Source organism: Pezoporus wallicus, unplaced genomic scaffold, assembly GCF_028554395.1.
Source record: "Pezoporus wallicus isolate ANWC-B61680 ecotype Strahan unplaced genomic scaffold, APGP_CSIRO_Pwel_v1 contig_5958, whole genome shotgun sequence".
Lineage (NCBI taxonomy): Eukaryota > Metazoa > Chordata > Aves > Psittaciformes > Psittacidae > Pezoporus > Pezoporus wallicus.
The window spans coordinates 3,216,041-3,243,663 of record NW_026638491.1 but is presented as its reverse complement, the minus strand read 5'-3'; the positions used below and the strand labels follow the sequence as shown (position 1 = coordinate 3,243,663).

At 37.3% G+C, this 27,623-nt stretch overlaps 2 protein-coding genes across 8 annotated transcripts in view; one reads left to right on the top strand and one right to left on the bottom strand.

The window, feature by feature from the left end:
- IMMP1L (inner mitochondrial membrane peptidase subunit 1) overlaps positions 1-5,617 on the bottom strand; it is a 31,035-nt gene extending 25,418 nt beyond the window's left edge. The window contains exon 1 of the mRNA XM_057411006.1: positions 5,497-5,617. The gene's annotated coding sequence lies outside the window, so the exon portion shown is untranslated. The remainder of the gene's footprint in view (positions 1-5,496) is intronic.
- Positions 5,618-10,167: 4,550 nt separating this feature from the next.
- ELP4 (elongator acetyltransferase complex subunit 4) overlaps positions 10,168-27,623 on the top strand; it is a 138,388-nt gene continuing 120,932 nt past the window's right edge. For 5 of the 7 annotated variants that reach the window (XR_008972353.1, XM_057411003.1, XM_057411004.1 and 2 more), the window contains exons 1-3: positions 10,168-10,384; positions 16,014-16,049; positions 23,401-23,522. Coding sequence is in view for 6 of the 7 variants with exons in the window: in XM_057411003.1 (XP_057266986.1) it covers positions 10,219-10,384; positions 16,014-16,049; positions 23,401-23,522 (324 nt within the window). In the remaining variant the exon portion in view is untranslated. The remainder of the gene's footprint in view (positions 10,385-16,013; positions 16,050-23,400; positions 23,523-27,623) is intronic. The other 2 variants (XM_057411000.1, XM_057411001.1) reach the window with 2 other exon arrangements.

The window sequence follows — 27,623 nt, the reverse complement described above, 5'->3', positions numbered from 1 at the left end:
TGTTCCACTCATTAATAATATACTGAATTTATTCTGAAACTACCTTTTTATCTGAGTTCCAGGTTTTAAATGCATGAACTACAATAAAAAGCCAGCATAAACTATTATTTAATTTCATGGCTTAAAGTAAAAGGTATAGCTGACAATAATAAGTGAGAAAACTGCCTACTTAGTGAATCCAATAAGCAGAAATGCCTTTCTCAAATTCAGCAAATGACTGTATGCTGAGGTGCAGAGTACCTGCACGACACTGAGCACACTCCAGCCCTGAAATGCATTATCATTGATACCAAACAAATTACAAAAAAAGGGCCTATATAGATTAATTTACTACACATAACCACCCCAAACCTAAATTAAATGAGGACACAAGTACTTGTAAATAGAAAATAGTACAGAAACAATAATTCTATCATTTCACTAATACTACATCTCCTAACTTAACTATTTACGTTTTTAATAGGGATCAGATTTTACTTCATCTAAGTTTACTAAATTGGCTCTTTCCAAATACACACAATTTGCCTACCCCTTTCTTCCATAATATACTGCCTTTTGAAAGGGAAAAACAGTGTCTGGTCATACAGCTCCCTTTCACAGACTGATGATCTTCCCACAATTTCATGTCTTTCAATTTCAGGTCTTTTATGCCAGAAATGTTAAAAAGTCTATTTAAAAAAAAATCACTGTGGCTTGGAAGTAGCATGAAAATATCAAAACCAAACACTGTTTCACACTTTTTGGACCAATGGAAGCACGTTGATACACAGACAGTAGAAACATGCAACTCCAAGAGTGCAATAGTTTTCTGATAAACATAAAAAATTATTTAAAAGCAGCTCAGTTACATTTCTTCCTTTGCTAGGGACACAGCTCTTAATTCACAGAAATAACAAAAAAAAAGGAAATTGAAGAGATACTGGAATCAAGCATATGTAAGTGTTGAAAGACAAACTTCAGACAAATTACTTTCCTAGAATAAGACCCCAACTGCAATGAAATAACACATATACATTTTATACAAAACCAAGATAACACCTTGAAATAATTAGCAAGGCTCACAGTCACACTAGCAACTACAACCTTAATGTTTTGTAAATGGGGCAGGCTCCTTGCAAGTTATTCCGCAGTAACCAGTTAGTCTTGTTATTTCTGTGACTTTGATATTTCGGTTTCCTCAATCTATTTCAGTTTCTACAACTTTAAATATTAATTTTCTTTTATTATCTTACACATGTAATCTCATACAAGATGCAAAACAGTACCTGGGGGAAAAAATACTGTAGCAACTCAAGCATCTTCTTCTGATACTTTTATATGTCTATTACCAAGTATTTCTCACATTCTTATGGAATTCGTATCGTGAAAGGGTTTCAACAATAAAAAAAATAAATAAATCTTTTTCCAGCTACTGTCACAGCACCAATATCTAACTTAACACAACTTCAATGCATTACCGGGTAGATAACTTGTAGGTAGTAACTTGAGAATCACAAAGGTGATTCTCAGACACTGAAGCACAAGGGAGCTAACTTGCTTGGGTAGCCCTACTCCTCAATACATGCCCCTGAAAAGGATTTCAGCAAACACAGCAGTTTTGGTATGGAATTGGTAGGCTCAGTGCAGGAGATGCAAGAAGCTGAATCCATTGAGAAGAATAACAAAAGTTTGCTAAAATACAGCCTGGCTACAAAAAAGCCAGATACACAGTCAGTGTTTTCTGCTTTAATCACAATATTATGCCAAGTTCGGAACATTATACATTTTCTTAACTAGCCATTAGTGGATCTGGTTTATTATTTTTGGAGTGAGGTTTTTTACTATAATGCTTGCTTGTGTTTTATCTAACTGTATAAATCACATAGTCTAAATTTTAATTCTTCACTACTTAGAGACCCAAATGCTCTTTTTCATCTAACTCTCAATGACATAATTAGTTTACCATTCTAAACAACTTCTTACAACAATCATACATTTTGAAAAGCAAGCAAGACTTCTGTCTCTGTGCTGAGAAAATGTACAGTTACACAACTCTACAAAATTATTTATAGCAGCACATCTGGCTTCATCCCCCACTCCATGGATGGTCAGGATGCTGTGAAACTAGATGAAAGCCTATCAAATACATGTGAATGTTCCTATGACTCTGTAGTATCTTGCTCCTGTTGAAACCTGAGCGCTGTACACTTAGCAAAGCCAGTGACTAACATCATTAATTGGGAAAACAGAACTTGCATCATCGTCAGCTGGGTCAGTAACTGCATCACTATTCACAGTGCTATGTAAGCCACTACATTTAGCTCCATGTAACACACCTATATACATTTCAGTTCAGCCACTGCTCTCCTGCATGTCATCAGACTAAAGTTTGAGTAGCTCGTAACACTAAGACCAAAGGGCAATAAAGGGAGAAAAACTGCTTCTTGGAGGATACTACACTGTCAGAAGTTACTTCCCTGCTGGCAGGGGCTGAATATTCCAGCTAGCATTAAACTACCTGTCTGGAATATCTATGGAAGCCACAATGATCAGCATGCATCATTGGCCAGTACACTGGAAAACTGAGGTTAAAAGATTGTGGATCTCACCAAGAAGTTACATCCTTGCATATAAGTGCGTTAGCAAAGATTCCCATCTTTGGGAATCTTGCAATCAAAGGTCTTGGGATTTATTTTCACCTGTCAGTTCATCATTCTACCCCAGAGCAGGAGCTTTCTGAATCTCACCCAGCACACCTGTTGTACTTCAATGGATATCAGAGCCTGTTGTTGAAACCTAAGCTTAAAAACAATGCCAGCAATATAGATTCTATACTTCAGTAGTCTGAAGTCACCTATAAGCATGACAACAATTAACAATAACGTTTCCTTTATTTAAGAGGGGAGGTCAGACAGGTGGGGCTGTGTACACATAAGACTTCTGACTTCTGACTCAGATTTTGTTTCCTTGTGATTTCAAAAGCTCCTGCAGAAGTTTCTTGATGGCACATTACTGTTATGTTTTGGCCAACATTAGAAGAGAGGGACAATTCTCCATTACAAAAACTTAAAAATATTTCAGCAATAGGAGACAAACTACAATTTCAAAAGAATTCTGAAGGTGATTGGTTAAATCTTTTCTGGCCATGGGCAGGCCTCAAGTGCTTTGCAAATGCATTTCACAGGTTTCAGGTCTCACAATATTTCAGAAATGATAAGACACCTTCTATAGTGCTTCTCTAAGTACCTTCTATAGAATCCCACAATGTAGGTGAGGAGCAAGCACTGCCTATATTCTAGCACCTGCTGATAATATAGATTTGTAACAGAAATAATATGGTTATTTGGAATAATGCCTTTGAAGACTAAAAGCCCTCACAACTTAGCAGAAAGTGGTATTTTTCTAAAATCCAAAGTGTACCAATTCCAAACCTTTGTAATACCAGCATATTAGGAAAAAATGCTATAGAAACTATAAATTAATCTAAGTAATACATATGTTTTTACAGATATTCAGTGAATCTTAGGCTCTAAAAGCACATACAGTATGTTACTTTGTACTTCTGCATTAACTTCACTTATATAAATAAAATTTTAAAAGTCACAGCTATTAACTTTTCCATTAATCTTAATTACCCACATTATTTACCTAGCTTTAGAAATGCCTGTTTAATGAAATATATGCAAACAGATACAACTGGAAGACAAAAACAAAGACTAAAGATATCAAAGCATTTAAATTACATTTTCCCAGCTGAAAAAACAAAGTTTACTCTCCACCTCTTCCACTGCCACGCTGAAGTGATAAACTCTTTTGTTCTTTCAGGGCAGCCATTTGATTCAATATTAAGCAGAATTCTGGATGTTAAGCATCTGAAAAGGCTACATTCAATCTGCCTTAATTTCTAGTTTTTAATCCTGAAGTAAGCTTGAAAAAGGAACCCAGTATGGAAAACATTACAGAGTATCAAAAGCCACAATACAAATAATACTCCTTTTCTAGTTGGTGGTTTTGTGATTGGTTGGTCCCCCCCACCCCCCTTTGCTTTTAGTCCTATCTTGCGAGTATTTTTAAATTAATGCACTTTTTTTTACAAACCTTTAATGATAAACAGAAGGAAAACACTCCATGAAATATGCCACTAATCTGTATGATACAAGACAGTACATTCAATTTACAACTACTTTTCGATATTACTGCTCTGCAAGTTGCAATACGTTTTTCTAATCTAAAATTACAGAAATATTAAATAACCTTTTTTATAATTTATTGTCTTCAACACATACCACTAACTCATGTCTCCTAATATCTACTTAGACTTTCTGTTTTAAAAGAGCTGTTTAAATTTGACACAGAATTAAATTTTTATTGCTGCTGTTCAACATATCCACAGGGATGCATTTAGGTTAATATCCAACAGATTTCTGAAGGAAAAAAAAAATATCATACCATGTCTTTTATAATATCATAGAACTGGTATGTCTTAGACCCTCCCTCTAATCCTTGCTTTGTCCATGACTGATTAGATAAGTAGTCTTAAAGCTATCTCATACTAAAAAAAAAAAAACCAAAAAACAAAACAAACCCCACACTAAAAAAACAACCAACAAAACCAAATCAGGTCTTTTGGTATCAGAACTTCCAGGATTAAACATTCTTTCCATTTGTTGGCTCATGGCCTGAAGATCCTGCACTTTCAAAGTGATCCCTTTCTAGCTAGTTCAAAGATCAGGAAAATGAAGCCATCTTCTTTGTGGCCATAATCCATGACCCATGCTGTTAGATACTTAAGAACATCTCAAAAGCAAACCACCTTGTTTCAGCTCCCTGTGGGAGCTCAGCAGGGCACTAGGTCACATGACTGCAAGCCCCACCTAGTCAGGTGACTCTACAGCTAATCTGACTTGGTGACTATAAAACTTTAATCAGTACAGTCTAATACCATCACATTCCAGAACTGATGAGGGCAGCAGCTTGGTGAGGTAACAGCAAGTGCTAACACGATTAGAAATTAGAACTGCCCTTCAGATGCAGTTTTCTAGCTCTCTATCCCACACATAAACACAACAGCAATGTATCACTGAAAAATGATCAGGCAGGCATGCAGTTTTGAAACAAAATGCACTGAAATGTTTTATTCCAAAATGGATAGCATTTTGCTCATTGCCACAGAAGGACAAAAGCACACACTGAATGTTAGAAGGCACAATTAAAACCTAGGAAAATCACTGACTTGAACTCAAGGAAAATAAAACATGCACAATAAAATAACATTGTCTGCTCACACAACAGAGCTTCAGCTTGCATTAACTGAAAGTCCTAAAAATTTACATCTGCAACCCATGTTGCAAAGAGAGTTAATGAGAGCCCTGGCAGGTGTTTCCACTTACCAAGCACAAAATACCTAAAAAGCACACTTTAAAAAGCACTGCTATTTTGGGGACACTAGGATTTTTACCAAATCTGCTTGCTACAGTGAAATGACAAACATACTTGCAGATCAAATTCCGAGCATACCTTTTCCCAAATGTTTTGATTGCTGTCTCATTCACCCATTGTATTCCCTCCATTTTTTTCCTTAGGGAATTCTCACCCAAAAATCCTCTTAATCCATCTTAGAATCTGCATTTGGCATAGACAAGTAGTGAGAATTGGATCAGGTCTACATGATAATACACAAGCTGCAAGAAAGGAAAGTTGATGATTCTACAGTTTAAAACATCCCAATCTAGACAAAGGTTTAAACTTCTCCCCCTTACAAGTTGAGTTTGACCACAGTTGCCACAGCTCACCTGATAAGTAAGCTGCTAAGACATTTCCTGATCACCTGCAATCATCTCCATTCTTTAGTTTCTCTACATTTCAATTCCACCCCTACAGCAGAAATCATACGACTTATCTACCTACTAATGTAATGTCTTATATATGATGATGGGGCTTTTATATGCTAATACCTAGAATTACTAATTCCTGCAGTCTTGCTTTCTATAAGACAGCCCCTAGTGGGATCTTCTAAAATGGCTAGAAATTCATCTTTTGGGGAACATAAGCAAACCTTTAGTATCATTCAAAGAGAGCGAAAAGGTTATTATTCCTAAAGACTAAACACAGCTGATTTTAAAATAAAGAAGTTTCTATAAAACTAATTTCTTCTCTATTTATCTGAAAGGAATTGCAGGTGAAATTATAGAATCACAGGATAGGGTTGAAAAGGACCTTCAGATCATCTAGTTCCAACTCCCCTGCCATGGGCAGGGACACCTCACATGAAACCATGTCACCCAAGGCTCTGTCCAACCTGACGCTGAAAACCGCCAGGGATGGAGTATTCACAAGTCCCTTGGGCAACCTATTCCAGTGCCTCACCACCCTTAAAGAACTTCCTCCTTACGTCCAATCTAACCTTCCCCTGTTTAAGTTTTAACCCGTTACCCCTTGTCCTATAATTACGGTCCCTAATGAAGAGTCCCTCCCAAGCATCCTTATAGGCCCCCTTCAGATACTGGAAGGCTGCCATGAGATCTACACAGTCTTCTCTTCTCCAGGCTGAACAGCCACAACTTTCTGAGCCTGTCTTCATACAGGAGGTGCTCGGGTCCCCTGATCATCCTCATGGCCCTCCTCTGGACTTGTTTCAACAGTTCCATGTCCTTTTTATGTTGAGGACACCAGAACTGCACACAATACTCCAAGTGAGCTCTCACAAGAGAAGAGTAGAGGGGCAGGATCACCTCCTTCAACCTGCTGGTCACACTCCTTTTGATGCAGCCCAGGATACGGTTTTCTGGGCTCTAAGAGCACACTGCCAGCTCATGTTAGGTTTCTCATCGATCAACACCCCCAGGTCCTCCTCTACAGGGCTGCTCTGAATCTCTTCTCTGCCCAACCTGTAGCTGTGCCTGGGATTGCTTTGACCCAGATGAAGGACCCTGCGCTTAGCATGCTTAAACTTCATAAGGTTGGCATCAGCCCACCTCACAAATGTGTCCAGGTCCCTCTGGATGGCATTCCTTCCCTCCAGCGTATCAACCAAACCACACAGCTTGGTGTCACTGGCAAACTTGATGAGGGCACACTCAATCCCACTGTCCATGTCACCGACAAAGATGTTGAACAAGACCGGTCCCAGCACCAATCCCTAAGGGAAAGCACTTGTTGCTGGTCTCCAGCTGGACATTGAGCCATTGACCACAACTCTTTGCATGTGGCCACCCAGCCAGGTCTTCATCCACCAAGTGGTCCACCTATCAAAGTGATGTCTCTCCAATTTAGCGACAAGGATGTCATGTGGGACAGTGTCAAATGATTTGCACAAGTCCAGGTAGATGACATCAACTGTTCTACTCCCGTCTATCAGTTCTGTAGCCACATCACAGAAGGCCACCAAATTGGCCATGCACGATTTCCCCTTAGTGAAGCCATGCCGGCTGTCACCGAGCACCTCATTGTTTTTCATGTGCCTTAGCATGCCTTCCAGGAGAATCTGCTCCAAGATTTTGCCAGGCACAGAGGTGAGACTGACTGGTCTGTAGTTCCCCGGGTCATCCATTTACCCCTTCTTGAAAATGGGGGTTATATTTCCCTTTTTCCAGTCATCGAGAACTTCACCTGACTGCCATGATTTTTCAAATACGATGGACAGTGGCTTAGCAACTTCATTTGCCAGCTCCTTCAGGACCCGCAGACGGATTTTACCAGGTCCCACAGACTTGTGTACATTCACGTTCTTAAGACGGTCTCGAACCAGATCCTCTCCTACAGTGGGCCCAAGGTCTTCATTCTCAGAGTCCCTGCATCTGCTTTCCAAGACTTGGCTGGTGTGGTTACAGCATTTGCCAGTTAAGACTGAGGCAAAGAAGTCATTAAGAACTCAGCCTTCTGCAAATCCAGGGTAGCCAGTTCTCCTGATAGCTTCCAGAGAGGGCCCATGTTGTCCCTAGTCTGTCTTTTATTCGCAATGTAAGTAATATCCCTTCCTGTTATCTTTCACATCCCTAGCCAAGTTTAAATCTAACTGGGCCTTGGCTTTCCTAACCTGGTCCCTTGATTCCCAGGCCACCTGTCCTTGCTTCCACCTTTTAGAAGCCTCTTTTTTTCCTTTACGTTTCCTGCACTTAATGCAACCTATACTAGTGTATCTCACTTAAAAAACACACAAGGAAATACTTTGTCTCATTGAAGTAACAAAAGGAAGCTTACTGCTTGGAATGGGGAGAAAAGTAATCACTGAGATAAATGCAGTGATTCTTTTTCTGGTAAGTGGTGACTTATTAAAAATATCCTTATTGGGCCTAAAAGTATTCTGTAAAAAAAGTAATATAATAAATATACTGCAATTTTTTAATCGTGTTACACACATCTGAAATATTTGGATATCTGCACTTCAGTGCAGTAAGAAATGGAAGAGCTGATGTGATGTTTCAAAAGTGAAGAACTCTTGAGTTTCAGCTCCCTCACTCAATTAAACACCATAATTTCTTCACCATAGGATCCCACAGACAATAACAGATTCTTGAACTCTTAAATGGATTATGAATTACACTTTTTATTTTGTTAAAGTCTTTTCTAATCCAGATATTCACAATTCATTACTAGGGCCAAAGAGAAGTGACATTCAATAGGTTTATTTATTTCTTGTCATGTTTTTAAGTGTGTCCTTTGATTTTTTTTCCTCTAAAGACAAATACTTCTAAATTTGAACAATAATCTTCATTTGAAATTAAATATTCCTAAGTATTTCACAGTTTTGCAGCAAACATAAAACATTAAAGCGACCTCTTGATACTCATGATAAAAATTTAAAATGTCCAGTGTTTAACATATAAGATGCTTGGCCAGCAGCAAACTCAATGCAGTTTCACCCGCTAGGAAGAGATAATACTTAAAGTTCACCCTCCTGACTTTGAATTTTATATGGAGGAAAACCTTTGAGGTTCAGGATTGTTACCATATTGTTGCTCTTTATTGCTGCTTATATTTAATATGAAGATCCCCCGCTTCTCCTCCACCCCCAAAAAAAAGGTAGGATCAACAACCAAAGGTGCTCAAAAATAATGGCTTAGAGCAATAACAAAATCATTCATTAAAATTGGAGCTTAAGAGTGGAGAATTACATTACAGCCTCATTAGTACATCCTGCTATGTGCAAATGCCTTTAAGTAGCTTGGGATGCATCTGAAATGCCAACAGATTAAAAACAAACACACAAATACCTGTGACAGTGGCTATTCCATATGCTTATGGGGATTTCTCTTAAATTCAGAGTACTATAAAGTGTTGATTTACACAGTAAGCATACTAAAGTTCTTCATTAAGACAAAAAGCATTCTAATGTCTTTGTATATAGTAAGTACAGAAAATGAAATACCAAGTTCAAATATCTCACTCATTTTAGGGTGGTTGTTTCCTGCAGTGTACAAGGCCACAGGCCACTATCAATAAATGGCTAATAAAAAGTAAAGGACAGGCTAATCCTCAAAAAAAAGACCAAAACAAAAAACAAAAAAAACAACCAAACAAAATAACTTTTAATGGGTTTAGTTACTGATTCAACAACTACATTTCTCGTTTAAAGTAACTTCTTCTCCTTAGCTCTTGGCATGATCAAGAGCCACTGCTTCCAAGTGAGGGGGTGTTAGATCATACATTTATTACAGACCTGCAGCTATGTACAAACGAGACTCCAAGCACACTCACATACATTACATACAGTTAACTGAAAACCGTTAGAAAACGCTTTACAAACACTTTTTCCTTCCAAACTCGCACACAAGTTTTTTTCCCAAAGGGGGACGCTGATCAGGCGGCACAGAGACTGGCGAAGGCACTGAGGGGTGCACAGGCTAGGTAGGCCTCTTCCCCTCAGGGCTCACTGACCTTTCGGCAACCCAACCCCCAGGAAGAAAGGAAGGCTCCCCTCCGCAGCACGGCCGGGTCACCGCCGCTGCACTACTCCACACCTCCTCCGTTACAGGGCAGGGTACGCCGCCACCCGACCCACCCCTCACGCCCGGTCGTTGTTCCAGGCCTCGGCCGAAAACGCGGCCACCCCTCCACACTCACCTACCTATTCTCCACCGGAGGCCACAACCTTCTCCGCCCCTTTAGCCCTGCGACGTGCAAACAACGCAGCCTCCCATTGGGCAGCGGGTTTCCTACGCGGCTCTCCCATTGGTGGATTGGAAAAGGCTTGATTCTTCCCGGCGGCCCCTTTCTCCTGCCAAGCGACGGGCAGCCGAGATGGCGGCAGCGGCTGGCGGGGCGTCGCGGTGTTGCGGGGCCACCAGTTTCCAGCGGAAGGCCGCGGCCGGCAGCCGCTTGGCCGCTGTGGCGGGCACCCGGCCCTCCGTTCGCCACGGGCAGCTGCTGCTCTCCAGCGGGCTCCCCTCCCTGGACTGTGTGCTAGGTTGGTGGGAAGCGGGACTTGGGACCTGGCTGCTGCCAACCCCTCCGTCAGCCCGGCGGCCCTGCCTGTCGTTTACCTTCCGCAGTCCCGCAGCTACTCCCGCAGGCTTTTCTTTCCTCCCCACGGTTCCTGGGATTGGGGGGAGAAGGGGGGGGGGGGAGGAAGGGAAAGAGGATGTGGCAAAGCAGGATCTGTTTCCCGCCTTGAGCCCCCCGCCCTGTGTGAGAAGGGGCAGGAGAGTGAGCCCGCTTCCCAGCCTGCTGCTGGGGCATAAGATTGCCATTTACCGCTCATATAAATCGGTTTAAGCAACCTTTCTAGAGAGAAAAGGTACTCTGTAACTTAGTAACACATTCCTGTCTATTTCAGACTAAGGGATCTGAAGCTGTCGGTTTTGAAAAACGTGCCTGTCTGTTTCAGACTAAGTAAGGGGCCTGAACTTTCCAGTTTTGGAAAACGCTTGCTGAATCAACTCCTAGTTGCATGTGGTGTAGTTCTGGTGGTTCAGAATTTTTAGGCATTTTTAGGATGTGTTTGACTGTAAAGCTGGATTCTCAGTATGTCTTTTCCATGTTGCTCACCACCACTACATCATTATAAATGCCCTGTTTAGATAAATTACACTGGTGTGATGCTGTTCTTACTGTCTGTGAATCTGCTTTTGCCTGCTGTCAGTGTCAAGATGCTAGATAGTTCCTTGGACTGATCTGTTGTTGCAATCTGTGGCATGAAGTAGTACTCCTTACCTGGATTGAGAACTAATTAACTTCACCAGTATAAACAGGTTGTTTTATCTGTATATGATAGGGCTGCGTGACCCTCTTACTAACTACTGACACAGCTACAGTACTTTTTCAGTGTATATAGATGGGACTACTTTTAGATGAGGAAAGTCTGACTTTAGCTTTGGTCATTCGTCTTTGGAGGAGTACATGGATGTCCTGGTTTCAGGAATGGTTCACTTTTCTTTCTAAGGATATCCTAAGGAGTAATGACAAATACAAAAGTTATATCCATTTTATAAATAAGTTTTTGCAGCCTTTATATCTTACGGAGAATTATACTAATTTGTCTTTTGTGTGTATGTGTCTGGTAGGGAACACCTGCACTTTCAACAGGGATTGGCATCTTTGTAGAGAAAGCTCAGAGGGAGAGCTTTTAAGAGAGAAATATTTCATTAAGTGAGTGTGATTTTTTAAAAACCCTTTAATTGCATAAATGCAAGATCTGCATTGAATATTCCAGTTGTTGTTCATACTCCCTTTTATAAACAGTGGATTTTGCACAGCATAGGTCAGACGATGTACCCAGCTTCCATAGTAACAGGCTCCTAAATGTCCAGGCACTTGCTAACATAATTTTTAGTTGTTTTGGTTCACATTTGTATGGGTTTGTATACAAATCCTTTGCATATGGTCTGGTCTGGAAACTGGGGAGACGTGTTTCAGTAAACTTGGGATCCCTTCTAAAGTACCTTCTCCTCATCTTTTAAATATTCACTGATTTCCTGACCTTAACAAGTTTAACACTCTAACATCAGGAAAGTTGTTCAATGCTGGCAATAGCATTGGGTTGTGGCATTTTTGAAAAACTGGAAAACCTGAGAAGCCGGAAAACTTGCTGAGTGGGTAAGGCCACAAAAGACTGTGCAAAAATGCTGAACTACAATAAAATTCCTGTTGATACCAGGTATTAGGCATTGTTACAGACAGACCGCCCAGCTAGGTGGACCTGTACAGAATCATTGATTTTGGAGGCTGGAGAGGGACCTCAGGCATTCAACTACAGCAACCTTAAAGCTAGCTCAACACTGAATTCAGAGTTGGTTGTTCAGGGCTTTGTAGAGCTGAGTCTTGAACACCTGCAGTGGCAGAGAGGCTTGATTATCTTTGTGGGGAATTTCCTGTTTCCTTATATCCACTTTGAAATTCTCCTGGTTTGTTACAGTATTGTTGATAGCTAGCTCTTCTTAATAAATGCATTTCCTTCCAAAAAGAAGTGGTAGATAAGTGCTGGATTTCAGATGCCATGTTCCCATCTCTAGACTTTATCTTCAAATTCACTTTCAAGATTTATAGGCCATATTCTCTGTAATGAGCTGTAACTATTGCATAATATAACCATCACATGCTTGGTACCAAATGTTTTGTTTCAAGGTGCTTAAAAAAAAGTTACAGATACCGTTTGAAAACAATGGGTTCTCAACTTGCAAAGACTGTTGTGTTTTTATCTCTGAGATCTTAAATCTTATTGCTGTAAGTAGCAGTGCGGAAAGTTACAAGTCTTACATAGTTGTTCATATGTTCTATTCCCTTAGATACTAACAAAGAAAAATTACACTAGCAAGGTTAGAAAGAATTACAAGTTCACACGTTTTCTTAGAAAACATGAAGATTTTACATTTTGCTTTTGATTCTATCAGCATTCCTGCTTATTTTTTTAATGTTGTCTGTTTTTTGCTTAATTTACTATTATTATTGTTCATTGTAATATGAATGTGTAACCATGGTAACTGCAATAGTTTTACATTCCATCTAATAGAGTACATTTGTTCAGGCTGTTCACTGCACCTGATAATGTAAAGCCAATCCTCTGACCTGACTTTGCCTTTAGCAGTCAGGGTATGCATGTTCCAGTGCTGGCTTGTAGAAAGAGGCAGTACAACTGATGATCTGAAAATACAGCTTGTGAGAATTTTGACTGCAGTGATACACAGTTTGACAAATTCCCTCTTGTGCAAGCAATTTAAAAGCAGAAGAGACACAACTTCTGTGGTGGCTGCAAGTGAGCTTTTATAACCAAGGTTTTAAGACCTTATTGCCATGAGGTGGTATGTTACTTATGGCTGTTTTGATCATCTTTTCCATGTCAAGCCATGATTGGTAAAATTTCGTAATTTTGAGCTATTTTTTTCTATGTGCTGTATAAAATATATGCTGATTTTAAGCACATTGTTAGTGAGCCATGCATTCTGTCTCCTTGAACAATTGAATGTGGTGAATATTGGAAGCATACTTTGTATCAAGCATCTGCATGATTTCTGATTTTGTTCTTTTTTTCTCCTCCTTGCCCTGTGGTACATCTTTGTACTTGGGGCCATTTGCGTTTATCTCCCAAGCAAATAAAATGAAACAGAAAGTAGTGGATTAGAGCATGGGGATTTAATGAGTAATTCTCACACTAGGATAACAGTGCTTCTAGTTGGTTTTGGGTTTGTTTTTTTTCAAATATGTAGGAAATGCTTGATTACTTGATCAGCTTGCCATAAACGTTGAGGCTTTTGTACATCTTGACTCTGGAGCATAGCTTAAAAACCTTGTGATGTGTTGAACTACAGCTATGAAATTGGTAGCTGACTAAACTTTTGTACTGCTCAAATTGTGGTACATCATGACAAAAGGATTCTGTTATGGTTTTAATTCAGGTGTTATGCAATATTATTAGCACTTTTTGACCTAGGGGAGAAAAATCTGCTTTTTCTCTTCCTTCTGGGTGCATATCAACATTTGTAATACCACCGGCAGAGCTAAAGATCAAGAAGTTGATCCAATCTCCATTGGAATCAGTTTCAGGTGAATTAAATCAGCTATTAAATTGGTAGACTGAATTATCCTGTTCACTACAGTCTACCTATGCAGTCCGGAATTCACTTCTTTTATCAAGAGCTTTGGATATTGTGTTGATGTGATTCCATTTGCTCCTAACTTGCTCTTAAAGCAGTATGTAATTGCAGAAGACACATTGCAGTTTCCTTCATGCAAAGCACTGCAATAGGCTAGTTGCATAGAGCCATCTGAACAGTTCAGGAATTTTTAGCTTTCATATTAGTCTTATGTGATTGTTCAACAAAATATTTGTAATCGGATTTCAAGTTATTCCACTATTTTCAGTCTTGGAATTTGGATTATAAATCTGTTTACTCTTAATCTAAAATAAAATATGAATTCTTCTTTCACTGTCTTTATAAAAATCCCTTCTTGGGACAGCCATTTAAACCACTGTTATATATTTGTGCTTGCTGTCTCTTTGAGAAAGAAATAAAGCAATCAGGATGGGAGTTCGTAGCTGGTTTTGTTTTTTTTTTTTTCCTGGTCCTTCCTGTTGAGATCAATGGAATAAGAATCTATGCATTAACACATACTGGGAGTATTCTGTCTATTAGTCAGTCAGTCATCTGTGCTGGGACATAAGCATCTATTGTAATTGTTTAAACAAAAAGAAAAATAGTAGTGGCCATGTATAAATCTGTCAAACTGTATTTTTATTTTTGAACAAATATTTCAATCAACTGCATTCGTAGAGTTGTTTTTATGTCCAAGACATATTGCAAGAGACTTTAGCAGTCTGGGCTTTTTTCAGATGGGTGTTAAAATGTTCATGATCTGTCTGTCCAGGTTCCACTGGTTGAAATCCTACCTGCCTTACTGCCATGCCAGTAATAAGATAAAAAACAGTGGAGCCAAGATTTTAACTCATTGACGTGGCTGGTAATTTTCTAGCCTGTTATTAGGTCTCTTTACATACACAGTCCTTGGTACAGAAGAATATCACTTGGTAGTGATAATATGGATTTAACTGGAGCCCCAACCAAAGCCTTAGCCAAATCCCACCAAATCTTTCCCTCCAGATGTGTTCACAGGAAAATTCTGCTGTGCGCTGCTCCTGTGCCAGTGGCACTGGCGGTGCCGGGGTGGGAAGTGGGTCCTGAGCCCATAGAGTACATGACCACAGTTGGTCCCTGGTCAGAATGGCCCAGAGTGTGAGGGAGCCACTGGGGCAACCATTCTGAGCTGCTGCTCCTCAGAGAGAGCTCCTGCAGCCAGGGGGGCCTCTCCCTGGGGTTGGGAGCTTCTCGAGGGGAGAGCCTTTCCTGTGGAGGTGAGTGATGGTGGACATTGGGTCGTTGGATATAGACTATAAGAGTCTATAACAGTGTAGTGGCGAGTCCATGTTACACCCTGAACCTGTAGCTGATGTAGGAGGTGGCTGGTCTCTTCTTTCAAGCAACAAGTGATAGGGCAAGAGGTAACAGCCTCAAGCTGTGCCGGGGCCGGGGGCGGAGGGGTTGGACTGGATATTAGGAAAAATTTCTTCCCCCAGAGGGTGATCAGGCATTGGAACAGGATGCCCAGGGCAGTGGTGGAATCACTGTCCGTGAAGTGTTCAAAGCCGTGTAAACAAGGCCCTTAGTGGTTTAGTGGTGGACTTGGCAGTGCTGGAATGGTTGGACGTGATGATCTGAGGGGTCTTTTTCCAACTCAGTTGATTCTATGATTACTCACTTGAGTCATCCAAGGAAAAATTTGCTGGCTCAGACCATACATCATTACTGTAGTACTTGAGCATAGTTGCGTGGAGCTCTGCTGGATCTTTTAACCACAGTGATGATAGTAAGTATATTGTGAAAGTAATTGTAATGTCTAATATGTAATTACATGTAGCGTATAATTATTTCATAATAGAGAATTGTAGGAAGTATTGCAAAGGTAATTAAAATGTTGTTCACTTTTATATTTTTAAATTCCCAGTTATCACCTTTCTTTGACTTACAAACTAAGAAAACTTAATTGTTCTCTAACATGCTATTAAAATGTAGTCTTACTTTATCTTCATTTTATTTTGTTTCCAGGTGGAGGCATAGCTGTTGGAACCCTTCTTCTTATTGGTTAGTATAGAATATATCGATAAGCCATATTCTGATGTGTTTTGTGCTTTTTAATGTATTTTAGTTAACCTATCTTTTCATTGTTTTTTAAACTCGGACTTTTAGGAAAGTGTAACTTTCGGCCCACTTCACTTTGGATAGCCTTCAAAGTGGACTAGTGTCTATTTCAAGAATTACTTGAAGTGGATCAAACACTTTCAGGCAGTTTTGACTCCTCAAGGAGAATACTGCAGTATTCTTTTTGAAAGCAGGGCATTTAGCAAATTTCAGGAAAATTTTCAAATTATTTAATATTTTCTAAGGTCCCTGATTTCCTGTAAGCTTCAGACTGTGTATCATCTCAGAGTTGGTTGGTTGGTTTTTCAGTTTGGCTTTCTGAGGAAGCTGTGAAATACAGAATCTTTTAATCTTTTGGTTGCTGAAATCAAATAAGAGTAAGCTTATATATTATATACAAAAAGTCTTAAAGTAAGAACTATGTTTATTCATGAGACATTAAAATTTTTTAAACTAAGTTTTAAAGTTGGTGCAGATAGAATTGTTAATTACGTTGTTAGAATATCCTGTCAGTATATAAAAAAAATGTCGAGAGATTAGTCTGGGCAAGCTTAATATTATACAGGATTGAAGCTGTCAGTGATAAACCTCCTAGGAAGATCTTTTGCATTGTACTCCAACTGTTATAAAAAGGTTAAATTCTTCCCCCTTCCTTCAACATTCTCTAAGGCAAGAATAAATTGCATTACTTTTGGATTAGCTCCCTTTGCAAATTAAATGCTCATCTTCATTATTTGGCATGTTATCTTGGTTAATTTAACCAAATAATAGTAGATTCAGGGTATTAAAATATTTATTTTAACTGTTGTGTTGTGTTCTGAAGATGCAGTAAAGGCACAGGTTACTTGCTAAGACTGCAAACTATTGTTTGAAATATAAGTACACAGTTTTTTAAAACTTATTTCATAATAACAAGCATCATGATTTTCAGTTGAACTTAATTCTATCATATATTCTTTTGACAGTGTTTTATTTATATGAGATTTAAAGAGTTGAACACATGGTAGTCTCATGCAAGTTTCTAGCTACTAGAGGAACTTGAAATTTCCTGGCTTTTGGCCATACAGCAAGAATGTTTTGGATTTTAACCAGTACTTTAGTTGCAAAAATTAGTTGCAAAAAGTTGGGCTTATGAGAAGTGGTAAAACAAGTATTCTAACTCTGCGTGAAATTAAATTTAAAAACAAAACAGTTTGTTCAGTATGAATGTGAGGCAACTTGTTTGTTATTTTATCATAAACTGCTTCAAAGTAGCTTTCTAGAAGAATCTCCCCTTTCAAAACAAATAGTATAGATGTTGATTAAGTACACTCCTTTCCCCCTTCTCTCTCCAGTGTACTTCAACCTGTTGCATGTCTGTTTTGCCAGCCTTGGGAAGTGTTTCCAGGAGGATGTTGTTTTGTTTTTTACATATAAGCCTTGTTTATGTAATGCAATCTACTTAGTGAGTTACAGCACACTCAAATAGGTCTGTCCTATGTACCTTATAAGAACCCATCCTTACATACCTTTAAGATGCTCTAGTTTTGACAAGGTCATTGATGGCTAAATGTTTTAATTATCAGTAGGAGGTTTTTTGTTGGTAGCTGAGGTCAATATTAAAAGTTGTCTGGTTAAAAGCCGGTCTATACTTGTACATGCTAAGCCTTGAAGCAGTTTCAGCTACTTTAATTAGCTACTGTTATTTTTGTTAGACATGCAGTTTAACCTGAACGGTAAGAGCTCTCTTCACTTGTCAATATAATCGAATTTATCTTTTTAAGGCTAAAAATTCAATCTCAGAAGAGGTACAAAACAGTGATTTGCTAAATATAATTCTACAAAATACAAGTTACCAGAGTTCACCTTCTTGAAGTATGGCCAAATGCCAAATATTGTAACTTACACGTTTGACAACTCCATTTTGGCATGTGCTAATTAAATGCAAGTGACACAAATATATCCCCTCAAGCTTAGTAAATGTGGACATTAGTAAAGTATCTTTTAAATGGAATTTCAGATTATTAAAATAATCACATCTTATAACCTGCAGCAATTCAGAGAGATGTTTCATAGCTTCAGAAAGACGCACCTTAGGTCACAATACCACACTGTAGAACTATCTGGTAAAAAAATGATCCATACTGATAGGCTATGACAGGCTTTTGGCAGCTTTAGGGCAACCTGTCTAGACTTTGTACAGAGAAAAAAATCAGCTATCTGTACATTACATTGTTGCAGTCTTATTTTTTCCCCTTGTAGCTCTCATCATTTTAAGCAATTATGCTACAAATCGCCTCTGTAGTCTTTCAAAGATCTTCATACTGTTCATTATACTGATGTTTAAAAGTTGGCTACTATAAATACTGTCTTTGCATATTTGTTGGATGGTGGGTTTTCTTTGTGACTTTTTGTTCCTTTTCAAGTTATTCTCCATCCCTCTCTTGGAGCATGAATACTTCTGTGCAGAAGGAGCAGTTATGGCTAAAAATTTTTCCTTAAGGCCATGTGTTTACATTTACATATGCATATGCAAAAATCTCACCTATAATTAGGTGAGATTTTTGTCCTTAATTTTTATATAAGTTATATATTTACTGTGCCTCACTCATATCTGCTCACTTTGTTTTCTGTGCCCTAGAGAAACTCCACTGCCTTAAAATTTTGTTTCTAATTCTGTGACCCACTGATTTGTCGGAGTAGTTGCTACAGACAGTCTGTGCACAAAAGTGTTGAGAATGTGTCTTGTGTTCAGTAGCCTGTACAGTGTAGAGGTGAAAAGAGCCATAGATAGGCACTGGTCTTTATCCATAGTTTTCAACATGGTTATATGTTGGAATTCATGGCACTGATACTGACAATACTGCTTTTTTCTTTGTGACTCTTTTATCCATGAAAGGATGCTGTTGTGGAAAGAGACCAGTGGATAATGATCACAATAAACTATTTTATTTATGTCCTTATCCATAGGATAAGAAGAGGTTTTGTCCTGGCAACAATATGCATAACTTCTAGGTAAATAATCTCTTTTCCTTGTATAGTTTTACGCTTCACTAGTTACTCACCTGCTACTTAGCTGTAGAACACTCTGTTCAAAAAGAATCAGAGAAGGCTGTGGGCTGGCGTGTGACTTGCGGTGACTGGACCCAGGAAAGAGTCTGCAGCTGCTAGAGTCTCATTTGTTTATGTGCCTTATTAGGTAGAAATAAAATTCACAATGAAGGCTGCTGACAGGACAGCTCTTCAGCATGGAGACTAAGAACAAAGATTGGGCCAGGCTTGTCTTAAGTATTTGACTGACTAAAATGTACTTAAGTGTTAGTTCCTACACATACAAAATGGATGCTCTTTTGGATGAGGGTATAATTATAAAAATAACAGTTTGAGACTTTATCCTAGCCTTTAAAATAGTAAGTCCAAGTGTTATCAGAAAACAAATACACTTCAAAGGCTTTCATTCAATTTATCCGTGAAAGTAATCAGTAAGCTACTGAAGTACCTGTGCTAAATGATTTGTTTGTTTATTTATAAGAAGAAAGTTGTACTTCTATGGTTTTGAATAGTAATGTAACTATTGAAGCCAGGCTACAATGGATGCTATCAGAAAAGCCCCATATGGGTGCACTTTAGATGTTTTGAATACCACAAAAGTTTAGTGACCTAGAAATGAATCAATAAAAGGCCATCCTCTATCTGACAAATTGAAGAACTGAGGGATTCTTACAGATGCATTGACTTTAACAATCCTAGATTCACTGTTTGTAAAGGCTTTCTGAGACACATTTAATCCTTAGAGTACTGTAGCAGACTGTAAGGTGTTTTATATTTAGATCAGTCTCCAATAGTTCATTTCCTATTTTTACTTTAATTTTACTGTTTAAAGTTTACTGAAAATCAATCTAAGAAGACCAGAGGAAATCCTAATGCTAAAATGACATGTCCGTATACAGAATGTGAATACTTTTATTTGGCTAAATTGAAAATTCCTTATTGTTTTGAAAATCATGCTTTGAAAGGGTATGGCAGTGTAAGAACCTCTGTAGTCCTGTTATATTACAAATAAGTCTATTACTCAAGAAAATGAATTATAATGTTAGGTTAGTGAAAGGGTATATATCTATGTTCACTTCTACAGTTTGTTTTAATATTTCAGCGTTTCAAATAAAATTTGAGTAAAAATTCTTAATTACTATAGCCTTATTTCTTTTTAGTTCAGTTAAACAGTCAACACACAGTATGATTTCCTGTATTTATCCATGGTTTATGGAGTTTCCATGTTACATTTGACACAAAATTGAGTATGTTGTTCACTTTCTAATGAATAGTTAATATCAAAACAGTGATCCAGAAAGACTCTCTATAGTTGCACACTCAAACAATAAAATACTTGGACCAATTGAGATATTGGCTTATACTTTATTAAATGTAATTTAAGCACTGTCCGTATGCGATACAACTCAGTGTCTCTGTGCCTCAAATGGTGGATGCTTTTTTATTCACCAAGGATGGCAGCTTAGGATTCTTCCAGAGCACCTCACTAGTGTTCCTTTTCCAATTTTGTTCAAAGGAAGGGAGGTCTAACAAAATTTTCTCCCTCCACTGACAGGTGCTTCAGTGATATGATTACAAGGGAGGTTTGGTGGCTTCTTTCAGGTAGCTCAGACAATTTAAATAAATAATTAATTAATAAGTAGATAACATGCTGTTACTTTGATTTCTGGTGAGCATTTGTTCTTAAATTCAGAGCTTCATAGATGGAGGTTAGCACATGGAAGTCAATATACTGTGAATATTATATTACCAATTATATTGGAGTAAGCAACCAAAGCATAAGTAACTAGAGAGAGCAAATGCTTAGGGGTGTAGGAGCCATATGTATGTTTTCCTGGACTCCAGTTACAAGGGAGGATTACTCTGCTTATGTGTTTTGTTTTCCTCTTGTTGAAGCAGTTTAAGATCTTAGCAGGCTCCAAAGACTATACTTACAAAATAAGACTGTAATACTTCTTCAAAACTTCAGATAGTGCCAGTTTTACTTTTTCCTTCTGCAACAGTAGGCCTTCAGTTTTATCTGAATTGAGTCTTCTCTTCATCCTAGTCTCATACTTGGATCTACATCTTGGTTATGTCACAATGTGTGGTGTTCAATTACCAGGAAAACAGTTCTTCGGTAACACAGTTAATAGCTTTTTAAGCATGGAAGAGTAAACTGTATAAAATATTCAGTTAAGAGCTCCAAGCTTTCAAGAAAATTGGAGTATGTAGTTCTGTGATGCTTTTGGAAACGAGTCTTGCTGAAATCTTAACAAGGATCCCACGCTGTTGACAGGAAGCTTTTGCCAGCACAGTACTTTCCGTGGTACTGATCTGTACCTGTTTTTCACTAGAACATTGTTTTTACAAGGTGTGTTATTGGAAGTACACAGAAGAAGGTTAGTATGGCCTGCTAGGCAGGTTAACAGTATCAAAGGTAAATTATATTAATACAATCTGAGTTCTTAAAACCCACAGACTCTACAATAAACCGGCTATATTAATGGCTAGCATTAGGAGCAAGAGTGTTGTAATTACTGTATTCCCTTTGGTTTATTTGGACATCCAGTTTTATGTAATTTCCTGTCTTAGGGACTGTGTTTTAAAGGATTTTTCTGCATCTTGAAATGTTGCTTTAGAGTGATTTCAAGTTCATTTCTTAGGTTTAATGAAAGAGAAACTTTTAAGTATTTCTCCTTACCAGCAAAGTAGGTAGTCTTGATGCCGCATCTTTAGGAATTATTTTGAAGAAGAAGAAAGATATGAACGAAACAAATCTTCCAAATTTTCAGTTCATACTGTATACTTTTTTTACTGTAAAAATAAATAAAAAATAAATAAAAACTCCCAAATACTACATTTAAAAGTGAAATAACAATTTTAAAAAGGCAGGAAATAAATACTAGTTCGCCCAATATCCCATGATGGATATCTCTGGAGAATTGTTCCTTTCCCAGAGAATTTGAAAATTTGTGGTTTGAATTTTTCTCTTGTTGATCTAAACACTGAAAGTACCATTACTTGTGCATGATATTAGGAGTGTAGCAGTACAACACTATTTTTCTGTAATTTGTTTCTGAAGTTTCTCCATTACTGTTAATGTTCTTTCTCCTATTTGGATGTATATCGCCTTTCATTCTTTCCTCCCACTCCACTTTATTGATTCTTTTGACTCTTAAGCTCCAAAGCATACTATTCTGGTACATATCAAAGTTATATTCTTTTTTGTTTTCCTTCTTTAGTATTTTTACAAGTTTAGATATGAATAACAACTTTCTTATTTTCAGCCTTTATTATTGCTTTTGTGGCTTTTAGTTTAATATTTTTTAATGTGATAGGGAGGAAATTGTTTCCAAATCGCAGAAAGAAGGGATTAAGAGTCGTGTTGGTTCTGTATAAAGAAAATTCAAATTTTGTTTGCTATTTACTCATTCACTTTCACTTCCCCCATAGTTTTGAGTTATGATAATTTTAATTGTATGACGCTCATTAAGACTTTCAGAGTCTGGTAATTTCTGACATTTAACATGCAACAAAGAAGACAAAGGAAATGCTGGCCTTTCTGAAGTCAGTGGGGTTTGTATTTTTATTTCAATAGTATTTTATCCACAGTGTCTGTCAACAAGTACTGTCTCGCTTATTAAACTGTAAGTTTATGTGTGGTTTGAATGTTTTAATGGTTTTGCTTTGCTTACCTTTCAAATATGGTGTTGCAGATTGTCTGGTTTTTCAATGTATCCATTTGTTTTGCCTATTTTTATAGTTTTCAGTTTTGAAATGCAGGTGTAAGGATGTCTCTATAAGAAATTATACCTTTCTATAGCTTTAACAGGCCAAATACAATTAAATTTTGAAAAGCATTAATTAGTAACTGCTTTAAGCAAGTTGATTAATATTTTAAGCATTAAGAATGTAAATATTAACATGGTTCTCCTAAATTAACAAACTCCATTCCCATTAAGCCTGATCTTAGTTGATAGTTATGGGAAAACTTACTACGAAGATATTGCTGTAACCCACCCATGTCTTAGAATCCAATACTTGATTGGATATGTGAGATGATATTGAAAAATGAGGAATATACTATTATCAGTCATTATTTTTTAAAGTTTTGCAATCATATTTTACCTGTTATCTCAGTTGTACATTATATACTCTAGGAGGTAGACCAACAGAGGGCTTTAAAAGTGTTATGAAAATGGAGATGGGCGATTTATCTAACAAAAAAAAAAAAAACAGAAAAATAACCAGAAATAAAATCCAACTGTTCTTGTTTTCACAGAGGAAGATAAATATGGTCTTTACTCCAATTTGTTGTTCAAGTATTTTCTTGCAGAGGGAGTTGTCTGTGGACATGACTTGTTTGTTGCTTCTGCTAAAGAGCATCCTGACAACATCTTAAAGGTAAAGAACACTCACAAATTTTTACAAGTAAAGTTGTAATCTCTTGATGACTTGAAATACATTTTAAAGTTCATAAATGGTTTAGAAAGAAATTAATTAATCTTGGTGATTCATAAGAACCCAACAGACTGGATTAGTTGAATGGTTTGAGTAAACCCCACAGTGTACAGTTTCCACCTGCATATCAGGAAGAGTAGTTAAGTTGCTTCCTGTATATTGTGGTAGAAACTGTACAATTTGTGTAGATATTTTTTATAGTTTCCCATAGAAAATAAAAATATAATTTAACCTCTTTATGACTTCCTTTACACATACTTTTCATTCTGTCTTTTTTCTAATAGGAAACATGGCCAGTTTTGGATAGGTTATACAGAAAGGTTCCTTTCAGACTTAAGCTTGCTTCTAAGCAAACACTGATAGTTTCTATTATCAGGAAACTGTATAAGGGAAAAAGCCTAATCAGCAATGAAAAAAATGCTGAAGTGTGAGGATAATCTTACCAAATGCCATTAAATATTTTGTGTCTCTCTAATGCTGCTTTTTTCTAATATCAAAAGTAACATATAATTTACTGATTTCTTCTGTGTCAAGTGAAGTTTGGCTATTTCCTTAAGAGTGTTCAGAGACTATTTCTGGACAAAATTATTACTTTTTTCTTACCTTGTGATGGTATATTTTATGCCTAATCTATTCAATACTGTCTTCAGTATTCAGGAAAAAGTATGTTCTTAATGAAGTTGCATGATTGTGGTTACGAAAGATCTTAAGATGTTTTTAATGAACTTGAGCCTCAAGAGGGTTTATTTAGGGGTGAAATATTTATAATTTGTTCTTGTGGTTTAGAATATAGCATGAACAACTAGATTAAAATTTTAGTTTGAAGTAGAATAGAACATGCTATATTTTTAAATAATATTTTTTTTAAATCTGATGATTAAGGCATTGACCGTACAATATATGATTACTGCAGTTGTTCTTCTCATAAAATTTAAATCATTCAAATTAATGTTTTCATTGCATTGCACTAAAACTGCTTAAAATAGAGCAGCTAGCATACATTTTATTCTTTCACCTTTGAATCAGTCGTTCATAGCATGTTAGATTTTTCCTAGCTCTGGTTCTTATACTTTTGCAGGCCAACCAACAGACATTGTTACTGCATCTCTCCTTCTTGTACCAGTTTGAGCTTGTAGTCATTCTGACTTACTGAGCTCTGAAGTCTTAATTTGGAATAAGTTTTCCTTCTAACTTTTCAGGGGTAGATACTAGGTAATAATACTGCATTCCTCTGGTGTAACTTCATAGTGGTGTTACTATAAAGGATTATAAATGGAAGGACAATATTACTACAGGAAAGCTGAAGAAAACAATTTTGTTTTCTTCCTCTATTTGTGTGTTTATGTATATCCAACAGGATTCTTGTCTGTGCTTTTCTGCTGTTACTGTGACTATTCAACACTTCCTTTGCTTAACAGACAAGACACAGTAGAGTTGATTTTTCTGGTTTCTATTGCTGTCTGAAATTGCTTCAGTGAAATAACCCTGTAATATGCTAGGCATCAATCTAAAAAATTACACTGGGAAAGCTTAGGCACTTCTTGAAATGACAATATGTGTTACCTAAAATACATTATTGCCTCACTTAGAAAAAGGCTGTTGTTGGCCACAGTTAGGTCTCCAGATCACAAAAGTGGAGGAGTTTTCCCTACAACTGCTTCACTTGGCTTTTTTAAAAGAGAGAACCTTCAGGTATTTCAGGAAGTCCTCGACTGTCATAAAAATGAAGTTTTGGGGATTTGGATGTCTCCATCAGATCAGAATTTTAGTATAACATATCTGACCATTGACTAACATTGCATTTTATTTAATGAGACTGTATTTTTTACTGAAAAGGCAATGTAAATAATGGTACATATCAACCTGAATTATACACTTTATGCTTGGGTTTTATTTTATAAAATTCAAGTATGGATTCAATATATTCCATAACTAGTATTCTAATTAATGGGTGTTTTATGTAAAGGCAGTTCATTAACTGCCTTATGTCCATATTGTGTGGTCAGTCTATCTATACATTCAGTTCTTTGCTAAGATGACATAATTGCCCTATTCTAATTCTGTGGTGTGATTGGAAGTTTCTTGAGCCTATAAACAAGACAAATATTGCTGGTAGTAAGAAGGGAAAAAGACATTCTTAGAGACCATAATTATCTTGAAATTGTGTATAACTAGAAGACAAGCAGAGGATAAAATGCCCTGATCAGCTGCCTAAAATACATTATATTACCACCCACCAATTTATCCATCATCCTTTGAAAACATATTCATACCTTTTGTAGTCAAAGCTTCTTCGGGAAACTGGCATTAAGACGTAATGCTGAAAAATTATACACCTCTGGTAAAACTTACTGAGCTATACATACTGGGTTTTAAAAAGTATTTTAACATGTGAGAGCACTTCTGTTCAATTTATGTTCTTCAACAAAAGGCAATGTTTTACTGTAAGGGCATAAATACTGGGAATAGTATATAATGTAAGAAACAGTATGGTATACTTCCATGATTGATCATAAAATAGAACTGATTGCGTTGGTAAATGGAAAACTAATATGATAATAAAATAACAGAGGGAAACATGTCTTAACATTCAGTTTTCAGTACCATACCTTATTAAGCTTAGACCACAAATTATGATAGACTGTTAAGTGCTCAAGCTTAAAACCAAAGAGAAATTAGTAAAGTAGATAATTTTTTTCTCATATCATATTTCCTTAACTTCACTGCATTTAGTGACTATACTTTTTTTTATAATTAGCACTCTAAAGTTAATGCCAGCTATTTTGAAGTACCATGTAGTGTATGTGTTTGAGAACATACAGATTTAAGTATATGTTTACAGTTATTACAAAGGAAATCTTAAACACTGTTATGCTTTTTGCAAGAAACAGCAAACAAGGGAATTGAATGTTTCCTTGAACTGTAGCCAAAATTAGAACAGGCTTGCATCCACTTTAAGTTAGGCTGGGTATCAGAGTGACTTCTGGAAGCCATAAAAACACAGTAACTGTAACAGCTTAGTTCTTCACACCTCTTCCCCTTGTTAGTGCCAAAGAATGGTTCCAGTCTTAATAATTAAAAAATAAATAAATCTTTGTGATGGCTGCATTTCCATATTTCTCACATTTTCTGCTTTTGATTTGGCACTAAAATTCTAGAACTGCCTATAGAAAAATTTATTTGCATTTTCTCCTAATTTTTTTGTCTGGAACTTTCAGGAGAACTGATTCTCACAAGTTTTAGTGAGAAAAAATTGGATTATATTTGCTAATTATGAGCTCATCTTAACAATAAAGAGTGCTCTCTGTTAAGTCGCTTTTTCTGGGGAGCCTGTGCAAAGTTTGTCTCAAAAGGAAGACTTACTGGTCAGTATACATGCTGGAAAACAGAAAGCAGCATCCACTGAAGGCCAACAATTTCCATGTGGGACCCTTGGCAATGTTACATCAATGACCATTCCACTGGGAACCTGGAAGCATGAGGTGAAAAAATGGGAGGTTGAGAACTGCTTTCTAGACCTGTGTCTGTTCATCTCCTATGGAAAAGTTGAACACTTTTCCGTAGGAAAATTACTTTGCTGAAATAGACTTTTTTTTTTTTTTTTTTTGTTGTAGTCACACAACTTTTGGAAAAAGAGTACTGCTTTTTTATGGAATTTCTGTTTTCAAACTGGAATTTTACTACAGGATACTTCTGGACTCCTTTGAGATTGTCTTTTATAGGTTCTCATACAAGAAGAGAGGATAAAGAGCACATCCTTCGAGAACAAAAATGTATTTGAACATAATCTGTGAGCCTACTGCATATTGTGGGATGCTTTTCCTAACTCTCCTATAGAGGATAGGCTTCTTAGAAGGAAATGTGTTCCCCAAAATTTTGCCTCCAGTCAAATCCTTTGAGGCTTACCATAATATGGCATAAACCGGTATTCACCTTACACATCTGGTGTCATTGGACATCCAGGTTTGAAACTGAACAAATGTGCAAACTCTTTGCTCTCTGGAGATTCTTTTTAGTAGTAAAGCTCTTAGTGTGCCCAGGTAT